Source organism: Arctopsyche grandis, chromosome 10, assembly GCF_051622035.1.
Source record: "Arctopsyche grandis isolate Sample6627 chromosome 10, ASM5162203v2, whole genome shotgun sequence".
Lineage (NCBI taxonomy): Eukaryota > Metazoa > Arthropoda > Insecta > Trichoptera > Hydropsychidae > Arctopsyche > Arctopsyche grandis.
Window position 1 is genome coordinate 21,345,395 of NC_135364.1, and position 16,094 is coordinate 21,361,488.

The window sequence follows — 16,094 nt, forward strand, 5'->3', positions numbered from 1 at the left end:
TATACATACATACTTCATACTCATGAAGGAACTTGATTATAATGTTGATATTTAAATCCTGTGTAGTCCATGGAACGTGGCTTAAAAAATCCTACTTAAAGGGGCAAATCGCATCCGCTTAATGTGGGACGGAATTATCTGCAGTTTTCTTTTTAATATGGCGACATTAAAAAAAGCTTTTTGACGTTAATGTCGTCGGCATTGGCTTTGCGAGCATTTTTAATTTGTAATAAATAATTCTTATGCATATTTATAGAGCGAGCGCGATCTTCGCTTACCGGTTACGCTAGTTTCCGACATAAATGTATGCATATTTAATCGAGTCATTAGCTTTTAACTGCACTTAACGCAGTCACACACTGACTGATTTATATTTTATTAATTACTACAGTGTCTCGATACGATCTCTACGTGGAATGGAAACCAATTTAGCGAAATTGTAATTTTCGCCGACTACGTGGAATGTCGTCGTATTGAAGCGAATCTGTCATGAGAACGTTTGCGGTTTTCAATCTCTCATTGTTCTACCACCTACATAGTAGATTCCTGTATTGTAGGTTGTGATGTCTTACCTATCTTTTTGTCGGTGGATTGTTTTGTTCTTATTGCCCTGAATGCTGGTGAGGTTTTTTACACGCCCACGCGTCGATGTCTCCATAAACCCTGATATGTTCGAAGGGTGTGTCGTGTCATCAAATTGAAAAAAAACCTTCTATTCATCCCCCCAATTCAGTTCTTCTCAATTTCAATCGAATGTATGGAGTTACATATATCCTTTGATGAAACTTTGAGAATCTTTCATATAGAAAAAAGTTTTAATACGTTTATCCCTTGATTTCCTCGTAAATATGTCTCGTGTGACATTATTACAATTTACCTAGATAGGTCGGTGCATATAAAAAACAGGGTTATACTCGGTTAGGGCAATAGATTCCCTTTCTAAACCATTTTGATTTCCTGCAATATACTTTTATTGTTGTGTTGGGGGCGTTATGTATGAACATTTTAATTCCACTCGTGTACTTTCTGACATATATATTATTCAGATCAACGGCTTTCAAACTACGGATATAATCTTTTATTTATTAAACTTTTTTAATATATTATATAACAATACTTTGCTAGATGTTAACTTATCTTGTATGTAGATACTAGTCCAAGTTCCCACAAATTAATTTTAAATATAATATGGGTCAATTTCAAAAAAGACTACTCGATTAAACGACTGACTGCGTGAATACCTGGCTTAATACTAGCCGTCTGAATTTTGAAATACATTAGACCATTTGGTAAATTCATATAAAATTGGTTAGTGTTCTTTCACAGATTAGGCTCAAACACCTGGTTTTATGGTTGCCGATACTTAGAGCTTATTATTTATTTTAACAATCATATGTATGTAGTACCTGCGTGCCCTAATCAGCTTAATTTACATATTCTTTACAAACACTTATCACCCTGATATATCTAATTTCCACAAATCCAAGTCTACATATATTAAGATTTAATATTTAGTAATCAATTTTCAACTTTCAGGTATAGCCACATACAGCACAAGATCCAATTTCATAATGCTTTCCAATTATTATTTTCTTTTGAGAAATCAACTACAAAATAATCCAATGGTCGACCACTCAAAATTGATCCCACTAATTTATATGATGGTTTCAGTAGTGAAGTAGTGCACATATGAGAACTTCCTGCTTACCCAGCCGAGCAATGGGAATTCAATTTCGGGTAATGTATTCATAGAGATTGAATATGATTTCGTTTCGGGTAGGCAATCATTTTTCTCAGTTCGGCTATCATTATACATATTACTTATATCTAATGCGAGGTTACTGATCTCGCTCTAGGTACTTCTATGTGTCTGTTGCTCGGTGCTTATTATCATAGCGATAGCCACCCGTATTATAGACGAGTACATTGGAGGGATTTCAATTTTGATTATACCCGTTCGTTTTAATACATTTAAACAGAGACTCACTGTTGGATTTTACTTAGAATGATTTTCGGTTTGATTTATTCGTCGTCTCGAGCGAAATTATTTTCAATTACTGCGTGCGGTAGGTCTATTACAGTCTTATCTTTTACAATCTACGACCAAGGAGCAGTTAAGAGTGATTTACCACCCGGCCGAATGCCAGCTATGTAACTCGTTAAACAGTATTAACAGTTGCATAACCTTGCTTTGGTACGTGCGCTGGCTATTATCCCGACAATCCAAATTTGAATTTGGATTATGTTTCGGAGTGCCTAAGTACATATTTAATACGTCGCGAATTTGAATTGCAGTCGTCTAAAACGATGTAATGGAATCCAAATAAAAAGTTAACCATTCAACATTCATCAGAAATCATGAAATCAACTCTTCCACTGAACGTCACATATATTATAACCAATCGTCAAATTACATGTTTATATTGTAACAAGAATTCTGGGATTCAAAGCAAGCGTTTCTCGGTCGTCACGCTTGAGTTAATTAATTTAAAATGCATTTTGCAACGAAGCGTAAGGCTATTGTGTATGGTGGACTTTAGTACCTGTTGCATTTTCGTTGCACTTCTTTTAAAAACAGCATAATGCGAAATTGCCCTTGGACGCACGTAAAGCATCGTCGACTCTCCGGTGACGAATCGTAATTTCACGTCGTATCTTTCCACCATTGTGATCAGTTCAAATCTTTGTTTGCTCCGCGATCTGGGAATGTTTACTTTACGCTCTTTCGGCATTTTATTCATCTCGGTCTCTTGTCAAAACGATTTTAGTATTTTTTTGTTGTGGAGTAGACTCGTGCTTGTCCGATCGCGATTCATGAATGTCAATTACCCAAGAGTTTGACACTGGCTATATAACAGCGTTCCCCTCGAGTGGTCATCTTCCGAGAAGTGCAAGTCAAATATTGGTTTTGTCTGACTTTCCCATAGGTTTTTTCATCAAAGTCGATTAAATTCCGTAAAAATTCTTTTTGTACCGTTAGTTTTGGTGTTGGATTTGGTAATGATGCGACGTCTCGGCGCATAGAGTGGATAAATCATTAAGGAGATAACGTATCTTTAGTAGGCTGTGATATATTTAGTAATTCCCTCTATACTATTATTACCATGTTTCTACATTATAATTTGGATGCAAAAAAATCGATGCACAATGTTTTTTTTATATTATACAAGTCGTAAGCGAATGCGGTTTTGTTGAACATCGGTAATTTGAACTCATTTGGGGTAAAAAATATATAATAGCTAAAATTCACTATAAAAAAACCTCGTTGCATCAGCGTTATAAAGCAAGTTTCTCACGTACGTATTCTATTGTTTCTTCCGTGCATTTCAATTTTTTATATACGAAATAATTAATGCGATAATTTCGTATGCAATATGTGTGACATGAAATTGTTCATCTATTCTAAATTGCAGTTGTTTCAATTGAATATTAATTGACTGAGAAGTTCCACTTTGATTCCCAATACTGTAAAATTTTATTCAAAACACGCGAATTTTATAACTTATTGTATCGCACTCAGTTCTAAATCCGCCTCCTTATGAAATGCCGATTTACTTTCCTTCTTTATATACTATGTATCTCATTAAAAAAAAAAACAGGAAAATATACGTCTAACAAATTAAACGATCTTACTGTCGTAGAGATATATATTGTACTTGACATGTCGAATCATTCAACTTAGGTTGCATAATTTTTTTATCGAATACAATTTACAATTGATAGAAAAAAAGCTGGTTTGTTGTTTGACAATATTTCAATTTTTTGAAAGACCTGCTCCTAACTAACACTTTGTCACTGCGACAAATTGCTCAACTAATTACGCGACAGTTCGCTGTCTATTGAATTGCCTTAACAAACGTTTCCGGCTACGTACGAGATAAATCGTATCTCACGAATCGTATAAAATATGTTCTATAGGTAAATGTAGTATAGAAAGCAAATATACAGCGTTTTTTTTTAATTTAATTGATGGTGACTTTTTTTGAGATAGGATTTATTTATTTTATTTATTAAATCAATCATGCATAATCAACAGATTGCTCCAATGCGATGAGCATGCTATACAGATTAATAATTATTTAAACAGGTATACATCCATTTAAACACGACATCAATGGTCAAACGATTAACACCCATAGAGACATATGTGGACAAAATTTTGCAGCATTTTCAAATCAGTCAAAAAAGAGATGCTGAATAACTCGAATTATTGCGAAAGGGATAAGACAGGGTTGCCAATTTGTTGGAACCGTACAATGAAGTCAGATAAATTGGCAATCCCTGATAGAAAATGATCGACCTTGGAGTCATATCCAAGGTCGGTCCAGCAACATACGGTATAGAACCCGTGATCACAAAATTGCAAGCATTACATGCTAACCATTGATCTATGCTGCTAGTTTATTGAAGATGAAAACTGCACTGAAACTATTTATCAACATCATCATTTACAGCTATTCACCATCCATTGCTGGATGAAGACTTCTCCAACACGCTTCCATTCGCCTATGTTTTGCACGGTTCCCGGAAAGATGCACTAAATTGCACTGAATAGTAGCGCAGCGCATTTGACATGTGTAGTCACCGGAGACTGAGGGGGCCGTGTATTGTTCAAAGGTTGTAAATGCATTGTTAAAGGTTTGCCGAACAATGGATAGCACTGTGACTATCCTACCTCTAGTCACATGTGGCACATCATGTAGTTTGGTTATATTATTTTATAAATATTTTGTTTTATATACTTTTTTTTACTTATTGTTGTTTTGTACAAATGAATGTGTGCGCGCGCTTTCTTTTTTTTTATTTTTCCATCGTGATCAAATTGTATTCTTGATTATTTTCTCTATTCTTGTTACTATGGTAGTTTGGGACAACCATATGCACGCCGTATAGTATGGTTATATTCACTTATATCTACATATGTATGTATTTTCATGATATATATTAAATATTTTAATAGTAAATAAATTGTCTATAAATACAATTTTATAATTTTTTATCATATGTATATGAATAAAATTAATAAATTAAATAAATAAAGATGATAAATAATATGATTCCTATTAAAACTATTCGGAGCACAGAGCGGAGTTGGAGCAAGTACTGAGGTGTCGGAGCGGTGCTGGAGCGGAGCTACTCAAAAAAGTGGTTGCTCCAGATCTCTGATATGTACAAGCATTATGTTCATATAATGAATATTGAATGAAGTAAAAAATACCATATAAAATTAAAATTAACTAGTGTCGTCTCTGTCGTAGAAGGGTTAAGTCAAGATGGTCCAGTTGACATTTGGCGGTGTTTACGTCCGTTTTACGCAACAGGGCCGCCACTAAATATAGTGCAAGCGAGTGCGGTGGGCGGCATTCCGCCATTCATTCCGGTTCGACATTGAACGGCCCCCAGACGAGTACAGGGCCGTGCGTCTCGCCGGACCACACATATATACATACATAGATACGTCTGTTTATATTATTCACATTGCATAATGAAAATAAACTACATACTCCATATTCGCGCATCCGTGTTTGTAAACATTTTCCACGTGTTTTTACAAGCAAACAGTTTCGTCACCCGATTGGAGATTGTAAATTTGTATGTGTGTACAAATTAAATAAACACCTATTTCCAGATATAATATGTGCGTGGAATGTAACCTTAGGCCTTGAATATCGTATCGGTCATTGCTGTAAAATATTTGCACAGTGATGGTGAATGAATAGCCGTTGAATCGAGCGCCCGTAATGTCAATTTAAGTTCTTCTCACATTCATTAAAACGTTTACCGGTATTTTTGTTTCCAGTATTTTTATGTATGATGATTTTACCTTTGAATGTAGGAAACGTTCTTTACATTTTAATAGTGTTGGTAAAGTTTCCGGTCTTCCACAATATTATCGCCACCATTTTCAGCTTTTCACCGTCCTTTCAAATGAAAGCTTTTTAAATATTCTCTATCACCTTGAATATCGTTAACCATAAGATGGTTAGCGCGTAATGCTTTCAATTAAGTGGTCACTGATTGAATCCCTGGTCTTGTGCTGCTAGTCAGATCTTGGATATGTGACTCCAAGGTCGATCGTTTCCTATCAGAGTTTGCCTAACAAATTGGCAATTCTGTCTTATTTCTCACAAAATTCGAGTTTCCAGCATCTCAAATTTGCTGATTTATAAAATGCTGCGAATTTTTTCCATATGTTTCGATTTTTGGAATTGACCTGTATTTATATATGTATGTATATAAAATAAAAGCTTTTAATAATACCTACAATACTTATGTACAATGTTTGACCATAGAGTCGTGCAAAAAAGCGTGTATACTTGTTATTTTTGTTCTTTCGTCTGGCTATCTTGATCAAGCTCGTTACTATATATTTCTCACCTTGTTCTTATAATTGTGCTAAAAGTCAAATTTTCGCATTCATACGTCATACAACAAAATAAGTTTTATATAACTTTGTTTTACAAACGTATCAAACGTGCATTTTAAGAAGAATATAGAGTAAATCCCATATATGATATTTTATTTTTATTTTATTTTATTTTATTACAATCGATGTACACTCGTCATTACAGATCGCTCCAATGCGACGAGTATACGACAACGGTCAGACAACGTATACAATACGTTGAATGGTAAGACAACGTATACAGTACGTTCAATAAACATCGAATACAATAATTAATCAAGTACAGAAATAATAATCATAGAGACATCTATGGATTATTTTTAGATTTTGTGCACAATTTTTATACACATAATAAACAACGAAATTATAGAGACATATATAGATTTCAGATTTCTGTGCATAATTTTTACAAATTATACACAAAGATTTTGTGACAACGGGAAATGATCTATTACCAATTTTCAGGAATCGTTTCAACAATGATCAGATAAAATTGGCAAACTCTGATAGAGAAACGATCGATTTGGAGTCACAAACCCCCAAATCTAACCAGCAGTTTGGTGAATATACGCTATAATATATACGCTACCATTAAGCCAAACTGCTGGCTATGTGAAATTCGTTAAAGATAAGCGATGCCAAGTTTCATTATACTGAATATTCTACAGCATTTCGTTATAGCTCAAGCATTTACCTAGAATTTTGCTGGTTCGGTGATTACTGGTCACAAATTATTCGTCACAAAGTCACTAAAATCTCTATAACGGAACATCTGGCAGCCGAAAAGTCCGTCATACTAACGATAACTATCATAGTAACGAGAACTTGAGTGCCAAATATTGTGTATTCGCGATTTTCATGGCAAAAGTTGTCTTTGTGACCACCCCAATGTGACGAATAGTCCAATTACCAATTTTGCTATAGTGGAGAAGTTTGATGTGATATTCATTTTAATTTGAAATATGAAGCTTACAAATTTCATTCTCGAATTCTTCGCTCTGATAGTGTAGCTTTCGTGCATTGTTGTATATTCACAATCGTGCATTCAAACAAGATAATCCGAACAAAAAAGGTTTAACCGCAACTCGAGCGATAACTTATTCCTTTGCCTCGTTTTGCATTCGTCCGCCGATTTCGCCTTTGATGTGACGACGTCATTGTATAAAATCATTTATTATTATTTTTTGCATACGTGAATCATCCTCGCTTATCGCCATTCTATCGTGACGATAAGCACTGATTCGGCATTGAATAGGCGCGTTTGTACTTTTGTGGCAGCCCTGTTCTTGGCGCATACCTCGGGACCACCAAGATTGCGCGCGTGTGGGCCGTCTGTCTCGCTCGCACTCGCTAGTTTTGCCATCTGTCTCTCTCGCTCACACCGATCCACACGTCTTTCTCGCGCACAATCTACTCACGATACGTCTGTGTTTCTTTGACTTTACGCGCACAGCTTTTGCAAATCGGCGGTTTGCGTGCAGCTCACATCGTTTTATTTATTCGGTTATCACTTTTTCTTTCGACGGCAGTTGTGTGTTTAATATATCACGTTGCGTAATGACTTTGTGTCCTTTTAAAAGCGTTTCGACGAATGTTGGTATAATCGTCGGCGATGTTTTTTAATGTTTGTAATATCACTTTAGTAATAAATTACTACTGGTTTTGAATGTGAGAACGATTTTCTGATTCGTTTTCGATTGGTTATGAAAAATAAAAGCGTTTTATATCATTTTTTCACCGTTATATAAAACGTTTTTTCTAGTAGTCCAATAGTTTGCATTTTGGAAAGTTCAGAATAAAAATGCAATGAATTATGTCTTCTAAGGAAGACAATCGTTTTTTTTTTGTATTCTTGTGATTAAAAAAAGTAATATAGTAAGTTAAGATAAGTATGGAATAAGTATTATAGCAAATGTAATATTATTAAAATATTACTGTAAGATTTGGTTGTCGGAAGCCATAGGCGGTAGAGTAAAATGAGACTCGTTGAGCAGCTTAAAACATCGTTTACTCGACGGAGTGCCACAATGATCTACCCGTTGCATTACATGTTACCAACCTCACTATTCATTATTCTCAAGCTTGCCAAACTCATTCATACATGCTTTCCTCTAGGTTAGAAAATTAATATGGTCCCACCCTACTATATAGTCACTGTACAAAAATTCTATATTAACGATTTTGGTAAGTTTGTCTATGAAATATGCAGCATTTTAGAAAGAGCCTTATCGAAATATGGTATTTTGGTACCAAAGTTCAAAAACGAAACAATTTATTTATTTTAATGCATCATATTTATGAAAACTAAACAGTTATTTTAGTTGCACTCGCTTACAATGTTGAGCTCATGCTAGAAACATGTAAATAGATACGGCATAGACATGTAGGACAGTGAGACAGTGACTAATTTTAATTTAATTTTATCCTAGTTTATACAAAAAAGTAGTAAAACTACTTTAGTCAGTATAATTTAGGGGGGGGGGGGGAGGGCGTAGTAATGGATAATAGATTTGGCCAGACAAGGATGTAATTATATGAAATGCTATGAATCTAATTCGTTACCAAAAATTCGGGCCGGCAGAAACTAACAAGTTCAAAAACGTCAATCAAAAGTTTATTCCTTATAAAAAAGTTTTATAAGAAACAACCACAAGCTGCTGTCACAAGTGTCAATTGATTAAAATTCTGTTATTTAAAATATGTGTATATGTCTAAAATCTGGTCAAAATAACTGACTTATATTTCAGCCGCTTACTAAGAACCCAGTTTTTTTTTCATCTTGTTTGTTGAAAAAAAGACCGCATTGCACTACGTATGTGCTTTGTCAAGGACGGCTCCTCAGATGCAAACCGGTCTCGTTTAAAATTTACTACGCATAATTAAGTGTCATAAACGATTAACACTTGTTATTAATCTTGTATAAACAAACTTTCGTTTGGAACTCCGGCTTTTTTTTCTCTTCATCTGAGTGATGATCGTTTTTATCATTTTTTTATGCCGCTCCGAACACTGGGTCGGTTGTCGACCGCTGGTTCGCTCACGTACGTCATTTCCTGCTAATTTTAGCTTGCGTTTTCATTGCAATTCAATAATAGCCAATAGGCCAATTGACTATTGCCGCTATCCGGCAATCCACGGGACTAATTGCCCGTTGGACTCATTCTACCGAAGTGATCTATAGATATGCACATTCGCTTTGCCCACGCGTGTGGTCTTCAAAACGATGTCAATATAAATGACCACACTTGTAGTAGTGTTTTTTTTTCGTCTAAGAAAAATAAATAAATAAAAGGCACATGCAAACTGTCCACATGGCAACGTAAACTTATTCGTAATTAATAGTGTTGCCATCCACGCCTTTCAAACTCTGTGACATACAATAACACTGCTCTAATTAATTTAATTTCGTCCGCGTGTGGTCGTCTGCAAACGATGTCAAGATGGACGACCACGGTATTTTTTTGGTCTATACTTTGTTGTGGGTTTTTTTGATTTGCATCCGACTCGTGTGGCCATACGTCACGCGTGTCTGTGACCGGTCCGCGCCATGTTTACGGATGTGGATCCGAGCCACGCACCGTTCCACAGACTCTTTTTGCTCTTGGTTGTTGTGTCCATCCGTCCTGGTTGTTTTATTAGCGGCTCGCCAACAACAGATAAGAATTAACTCGGGAGGTCCGGCCGGCCCTCTCTTCGGCTCAGGGCTGGGCAAAAGTTATTGTACGAATCCATTAAACTTTTAACGACCGTTAAAGTTAAGTTCTCGTTAATGCGAGTTCACGACAGATACGATAGAGTGCAGACTGGCGATAAGAGTCGAGTTTTCACTGGTTCCATAAATTATTCTCAGCTGTAGAACTTTCAACCCAAGTCTGAATGGCTCGGGATCGTACCTTGAAAGATGTTGAAATGTCTTGGAATTATCATATATCCTAAAAATCGAAATCTCACATGTGAATGCATATTTCCAAAGTGTTTCACGTTTTTCTTAGAAATAATGCAAGATTTGCATCCGTCAAATCATCATCCTGTCAATATCAAAGACATTTTATAACAACTAGTACCCAACCAGCTGACTACATTTTTTACCTCAAGAAAATGTTGTAATTGAGGTCAAAGTTAGTAGTGAGGTCATACTTTTTTAACCCAGAAGAATGCATGTATGAATGATGAGGTTGGTAACATGTAATGTGACATGTAACATGGCGCTCCGCCTAGTGAACAATTTTTTAAACGCTCAACTAATCTCATTTTACCCTTCCGCCCATGTCTTCTGACAACCATATTCTACTTAGTATTTTAAGAATAATTATATTTGCTGTTTATTTCCATTTTGAGATCCGCAAAATGCAGATTATTAGGCCACTAGAGAAATGTCAGGAATACTTTCCAAAGAAAAACGCTTTATAAAGCGGTGAAAGATATGAATGATGAGGTTAGTAACATAGAAAATATGACACTTATCGTTGCGGCGCCACTTGAACATTTTTTTAAACTAACGAGTCGTTTTGCAATACAGCCTATTGGTTGTCTCCTGACAACCAGATGGTACAATAATATAGAGAAATATATGAATTGAAAAGCCGTAATTAAGAAATTTAGATCATAACTCAGTTTCTGATAAAAAAAAGCCCGACAGTAAAAAAATTATCACTGTAAAATAATAACGAATGAAATGATAATTTCGTGTGAAAAATCCAGTTTCCTTCATAAACAAAGCTTACCCATTGAAAATTTTTACCAACTTTTATCATATTCATCTACTCTTTCTGCTTTCAATATTCCAAAACTCTCAGAAAACTATGTCACACTTTTTTCTATTAAAATACGTAACATAAAAAGTCTATATAATATTATTTTTATATAAATTATAACACCCTACTGAAAACCACAGAATTTGATCTCAATTTTAGCTTATTTTTTTAAAATTTTAGTTGGACAGCTTTGGCTCTTAGTCTGGATGAAACGACCCAAAGCAACGATAATGTACTATAACTGAACCTCTTTTTAAGATCTATCAGCCAAACCATATATTATTTTAACTCAATTTCAATATTTCTGTTGCTCGTTGGTACTAATGGCGCTAAATTGATGTCCTTTGGATCATTTGGACCTTGGTTGAATTCAGGCAGCCCTGATTCCTCATCGCCGTTGGTGGTCGACTCGTGTGTGTGTGCACATTACAAAAATGAACATATCGCTCATTGTTATAAAATAATCGTCGGACCGCTAATGGGCGACCTCGAGCGACTGCTGCACCTTTCGCCAGGTATAATACCAGGATCACGATGTCTCAATCAAACCATACCTACCTACTGATTGAGTCGTCATGTCGATGTGTGTGCTCTTCGCGGAAGCGAGACGCTAAGAAGTTTCCCCGAAAAGGTCGGATCTACTTCTCCAGAGATCTTATCGCTCCGAGACTTTTTGTGGGAACTTATCTACTGCATATCGTTATCGAGCAATAACAGAATACATAAACGCGGCATCCGTAAACATCCACTTGCCGAGTGTCTGTCTGTCTGTCTACTGTAACGCGCTCTAGGCCCGAAGTTATGTTGGCACAACGTTTCAGAATAGATTTTATGGGCCGTAAGATAGACCGCAGAAAGGAAACGACTACTGGGGCCGCTCAACTCTTTAACTCGCCAACGGCTTTCTAGAAGTCAAAGTCGAATATTTTATGGTCCCATTTGCCTTGGTTGACGGTAGAGAATACCCAAGCTATTTCAGCTTCGTTGAGATCAAACTGTACACTACTACTTTCATATCGTCGAGTCTGGTACTTCATCTTCTTGCTTTTACTATCAGCAAATTAATGTGCCATAAATTTAACCAACTAAAGCTGACATTTTAACTTCAGTATGGTATTTCATTTTTTGAAAAAAATAAATTGTAAGCTTTGAAATTAAAATACTTGTTAATGTTTTTAAATATCAACTGTGTTTTAATAATATCTTACATTTTTAAGCAGATACATAAAATTCTGTAGAATCAAGTGTTTTACTTACATAGAATCTTTCATAGATTCTATTTGACTAATTAGCATACTGCATTGATGTGAATAAGAAGAGTAACATCAACATGGTTCAAATCAAGACAACTTTATTGCTAGTTATGAATGTTTTCAAATTTGTACGATCTTAAAATAGAAATATTTCCCAAAGGAAGTCTTTAATTTGTTTATTTGAATAAAATCTCCCAGCAGAGGAAATCGTTAGCAAATGTTGGGAGATGTAGTGCAAGAAAAAACAGAGCTACTTCCCTTCGATATTATCACTGATGTCTGGCGTTGGTTGTTTGCTTATTTTTACTAGTATTTTTTTCATCTAAGATATCTCGTTTGGGACGGTTTAATTTTACTTCCCAAGTCCTGTTCTACAATCGAAAGATTGTCATCGAAACCGCTGCTGGTTTTCGATTAACCGTTGAAATCAAAAGTTTGTTACCCATATGCCCATAATGAGGGCTGCGGTTGCTCTTGACGATTACGCACGTACCCACCCTTGCCCTAATGATGATTGTTATATATTAGGAAGAAGGAGTGCTCTCCCATTACACGATCCCAAATGACTTCATCATACATAACCGGTTCACCGGTTTTATGTCATTCACCCACAGATTCGGCTCTGGGCTCCCTGGGTAATTTTGTAAATTGCTTCACTAGAGACGTCTTCATCGTCGCTGGCGTTCATATTTCTACCATTTTAATGGTCCAAGACTCGGAACCGGTGAACTAGAAATACACATGTACTGGTTGACGATACGGCGGTTTTTATTTGGATGCATGTCGTTCTTGGAAAACGTCAAGCTCTACGGTTTCATTGTGATGTTAATGGTTGCACCATTTCGGTGACAATAGTCAGAGGTTTTTGGGTGTGTCGATCCGTTCGGGAAAGGTGTGATGTCTCCATTGATTTGTCACCTAAATGGTTTTGGGACGGTAATAAATGTTAATGCTGCTCTGGGCAGGTGTAACCTTATCATTTAGCGTCAAAGCTCTATGATGCTTTGAGTTTTTTTGTAGGTTTTTCTATTGAAACCCTAGCAGATCCATAACTTTTCCTCAGTCAAAGTTTAATTGTAATTTGATTAATAGTATTTGAATAAAAGTGTTGTTAGAGCTTTATTTATTACTCGACTAATCCACTGCTCCAAATGGAGCAGTGGATTAATTCTCCATAGTTAAATTGGTGAAAATTGTAATTATAATGTCCTTGATTTTTTCAAAAATGCTGATCGAAATATTTTTGTTGTTTCAGAAGGTGGACGTTTGGAAGCTGAGTTACAATACTCACGTGATGCTCTTGGTGAATCTAGCATTGCTACCCACCAGCTGGTTCTCCAAGCTGCTCGAGATCCGTCGATTTCTCCGTTGAGTCCTCGTGCACTTTTGGCGCATCTAGATGCAATCAGTCGAGCATCACAGATCAAAATCACACTTTACGACCTCTCTTGGGGATTGCGCGAGCTGTGCTACAAACCGAGTGTTCCAGAATTCGACAAAAATCACGTTAACCAAATATTCGAACTAATCATGCCTTGCGCTATAGTCACCCCGCTCGATTGCTTCTGGGAAGGTTCGAAACTGCTAGCTTCCAGTGCCCTACCTCCTACAATACCGTGAGTGCCATCTTTCAAATTTTTTTGCTCGCTTAAAATTTTGCTCACGTTTGTCTAAAAAGAATTCTTTCAACAGAGAATTGGACATATCTCCACAATGGACCCACCTGAATCCTAGAAAACTGGTAGACGAATTTAAGAAGAAGAATATTCAATTTCCGTTTTCCACATTGGACGCGTACATGAAAAGGGCAGGGATAACTACTGGATACCAAGAGAAACCATGCTTGAACGCGACAGACCCACTCTGTCCAGAAACAGCACCTAACAAACGATCCCAACAGGTAATTTAATGTTTTTACTCATTGTTTCGCGCAATATTCATCTGTTGTTCAAATAACAAGGCGAACAAAAAAAAAACTGAGCCGATTTACTTTTGTACCTGTTGAGAAAGTCACTAAGCACCTTTTCTTCAGACCCGAAGATAATTCAAAGTATATACCTATCTACCTTCACATCCACCCACCTCGGTTGTAAATCTTCGTCCGCGTTTTTATAAAACTACCTGTAAATCTTTATTATGTCTCGTTATTCCACGCTGCTCTGTATGCGTCCTGCTTCAAAAGAAAGACGTTTGTCCTCCCCGCAAAAGAATTGTCCATCTCATTTGTATTCCTTCTTGAAAAACTCCATTTGTATATAAAAGAAGCGTTTTTTCGGCAATTTCGATACAAATTGTGAAACGTCTCACTCGCCAAGCTTCCCCTCAAAACCTTTTAATTTATTTAAGAACACAATTCATCAAACTTCAATCAAGTATTTAAAAAAAAAACAACCCAGTGAGTAAGTCACAAGAATTTTGCACCACTTAAAAGCGCATCTATGTTTTTTCTAGGATCTATGATATTCTTTGAATTACACATCAACTTGATAAAGTTACGTCAATTCCTTTCCTGGAAATAATTGAGTTTGTATATATGTAGTTGTAACTCGAAACTATCTCAAATTTGAATCAATCTCTTATCATATCTCACCCTGCAAATATTTCCCTCCTCTTCTGTAAAGAGTACTCATTTCAATGTATGTATAGAATTTTGTTACTTTTACGATGTATACACCCAGAACTTATGTCGATCTCAGTTCTTTCTCGAGCCATCGACGGTTTTCCTTGACGACTGGATTGGTGGTAATTGTTGCATCATCCACGCGGAAAGGGTTTAAATTTGTGAGGATGCCGCTCACGTCCGTGACGGACGGGGGGTGGACGTGGACCCAAATGAGGGTTGTCAGCCAAGGTACAATGGGACGTACGACCTCCAGGTCTGCGCCGTTGTAACGCAACACTTTTTGGCTGTTTTTCTCGGGATCGCGACATAATACCGAAGCGGTTCCGTTTTGTTGATCGTCTTTTGTGGCATCCCTTTCGCTCTCCTCCTCTCGGCTGTGGGAGGGGTGCGAGAGGGATGGCGGTCGTTAGTCCGCCGCCACCCACGCCGACATCACCATTTTTTTTTTCGTCCAAGGAAACACGCCATATTGTTACATCTCTATTCTCTCGCGTGTGATGGAGAACCACCCGCGCGGCATTAGCTGGTATTGTACTCGTCCCTCAGGCCAGGGGTACCCATCTGCCCGCGGCTCATTGTAAACCGAAATTTATCCAATTCCCAGAACTACCGACGAAGCCAATCTTAAATTGTTTGCTTTCAATGTATTCTCAAATTCCTGCACTTTTCAACAGCAAAATATTCAAATTCAGGTCTTTCAATGGTTCTGGAATCCAATTTTAGATGAATAGTGCATTTCTTACAGGTGGATGAAATGAAAATCAAATCTACATATATATTATTTGCTCGGGTTGGTAAAAATGAAAAAAAAAAATAGAACAATTTACAGTTTAATTTTGATTTACATACATAGCGTATGAACAAACATTCACTTTCATATCGTAGATACATATTTGGGACGGGTAAATAAAGACTTCCACTAAAAATTCGTATTAGGGGGAAAACACACAGCGATGAACGGCACATCGTGTGCATGGCTCCTCACCGTGGGTGGTTTCCTACATTTCTTCAAATATGGGATACACCTGTCAAGCAAGGATAAATACAAGCATACAATT

General features: G+C 36.5%; 1 protein-coding gene across 1 annotated transcript in view; it reads left to right on the plus strand.

The window, feature by feature from the left end:
• ptc (protein patched) overlaps positions 1-16,094 on the plus strand; it is a 56,610-nt gene that overhangs the window by 32,531 nt on the left and 7,985 nt on the right. Inside the window, exons 3-4 of the mRNA XM_077439088.1 lie at positions 13,669-14,029; positions 14,106-14,313. Of these exons, the coding sequence (XP_077295214.1) occupies positions 13,669-14,029; positions 14,106-14,313 (569 nt within the window). The remainder of the gene's footprint in view (positions 1-13,668; positions 14,030-14,105; positions 14,314-16,094) is intronic.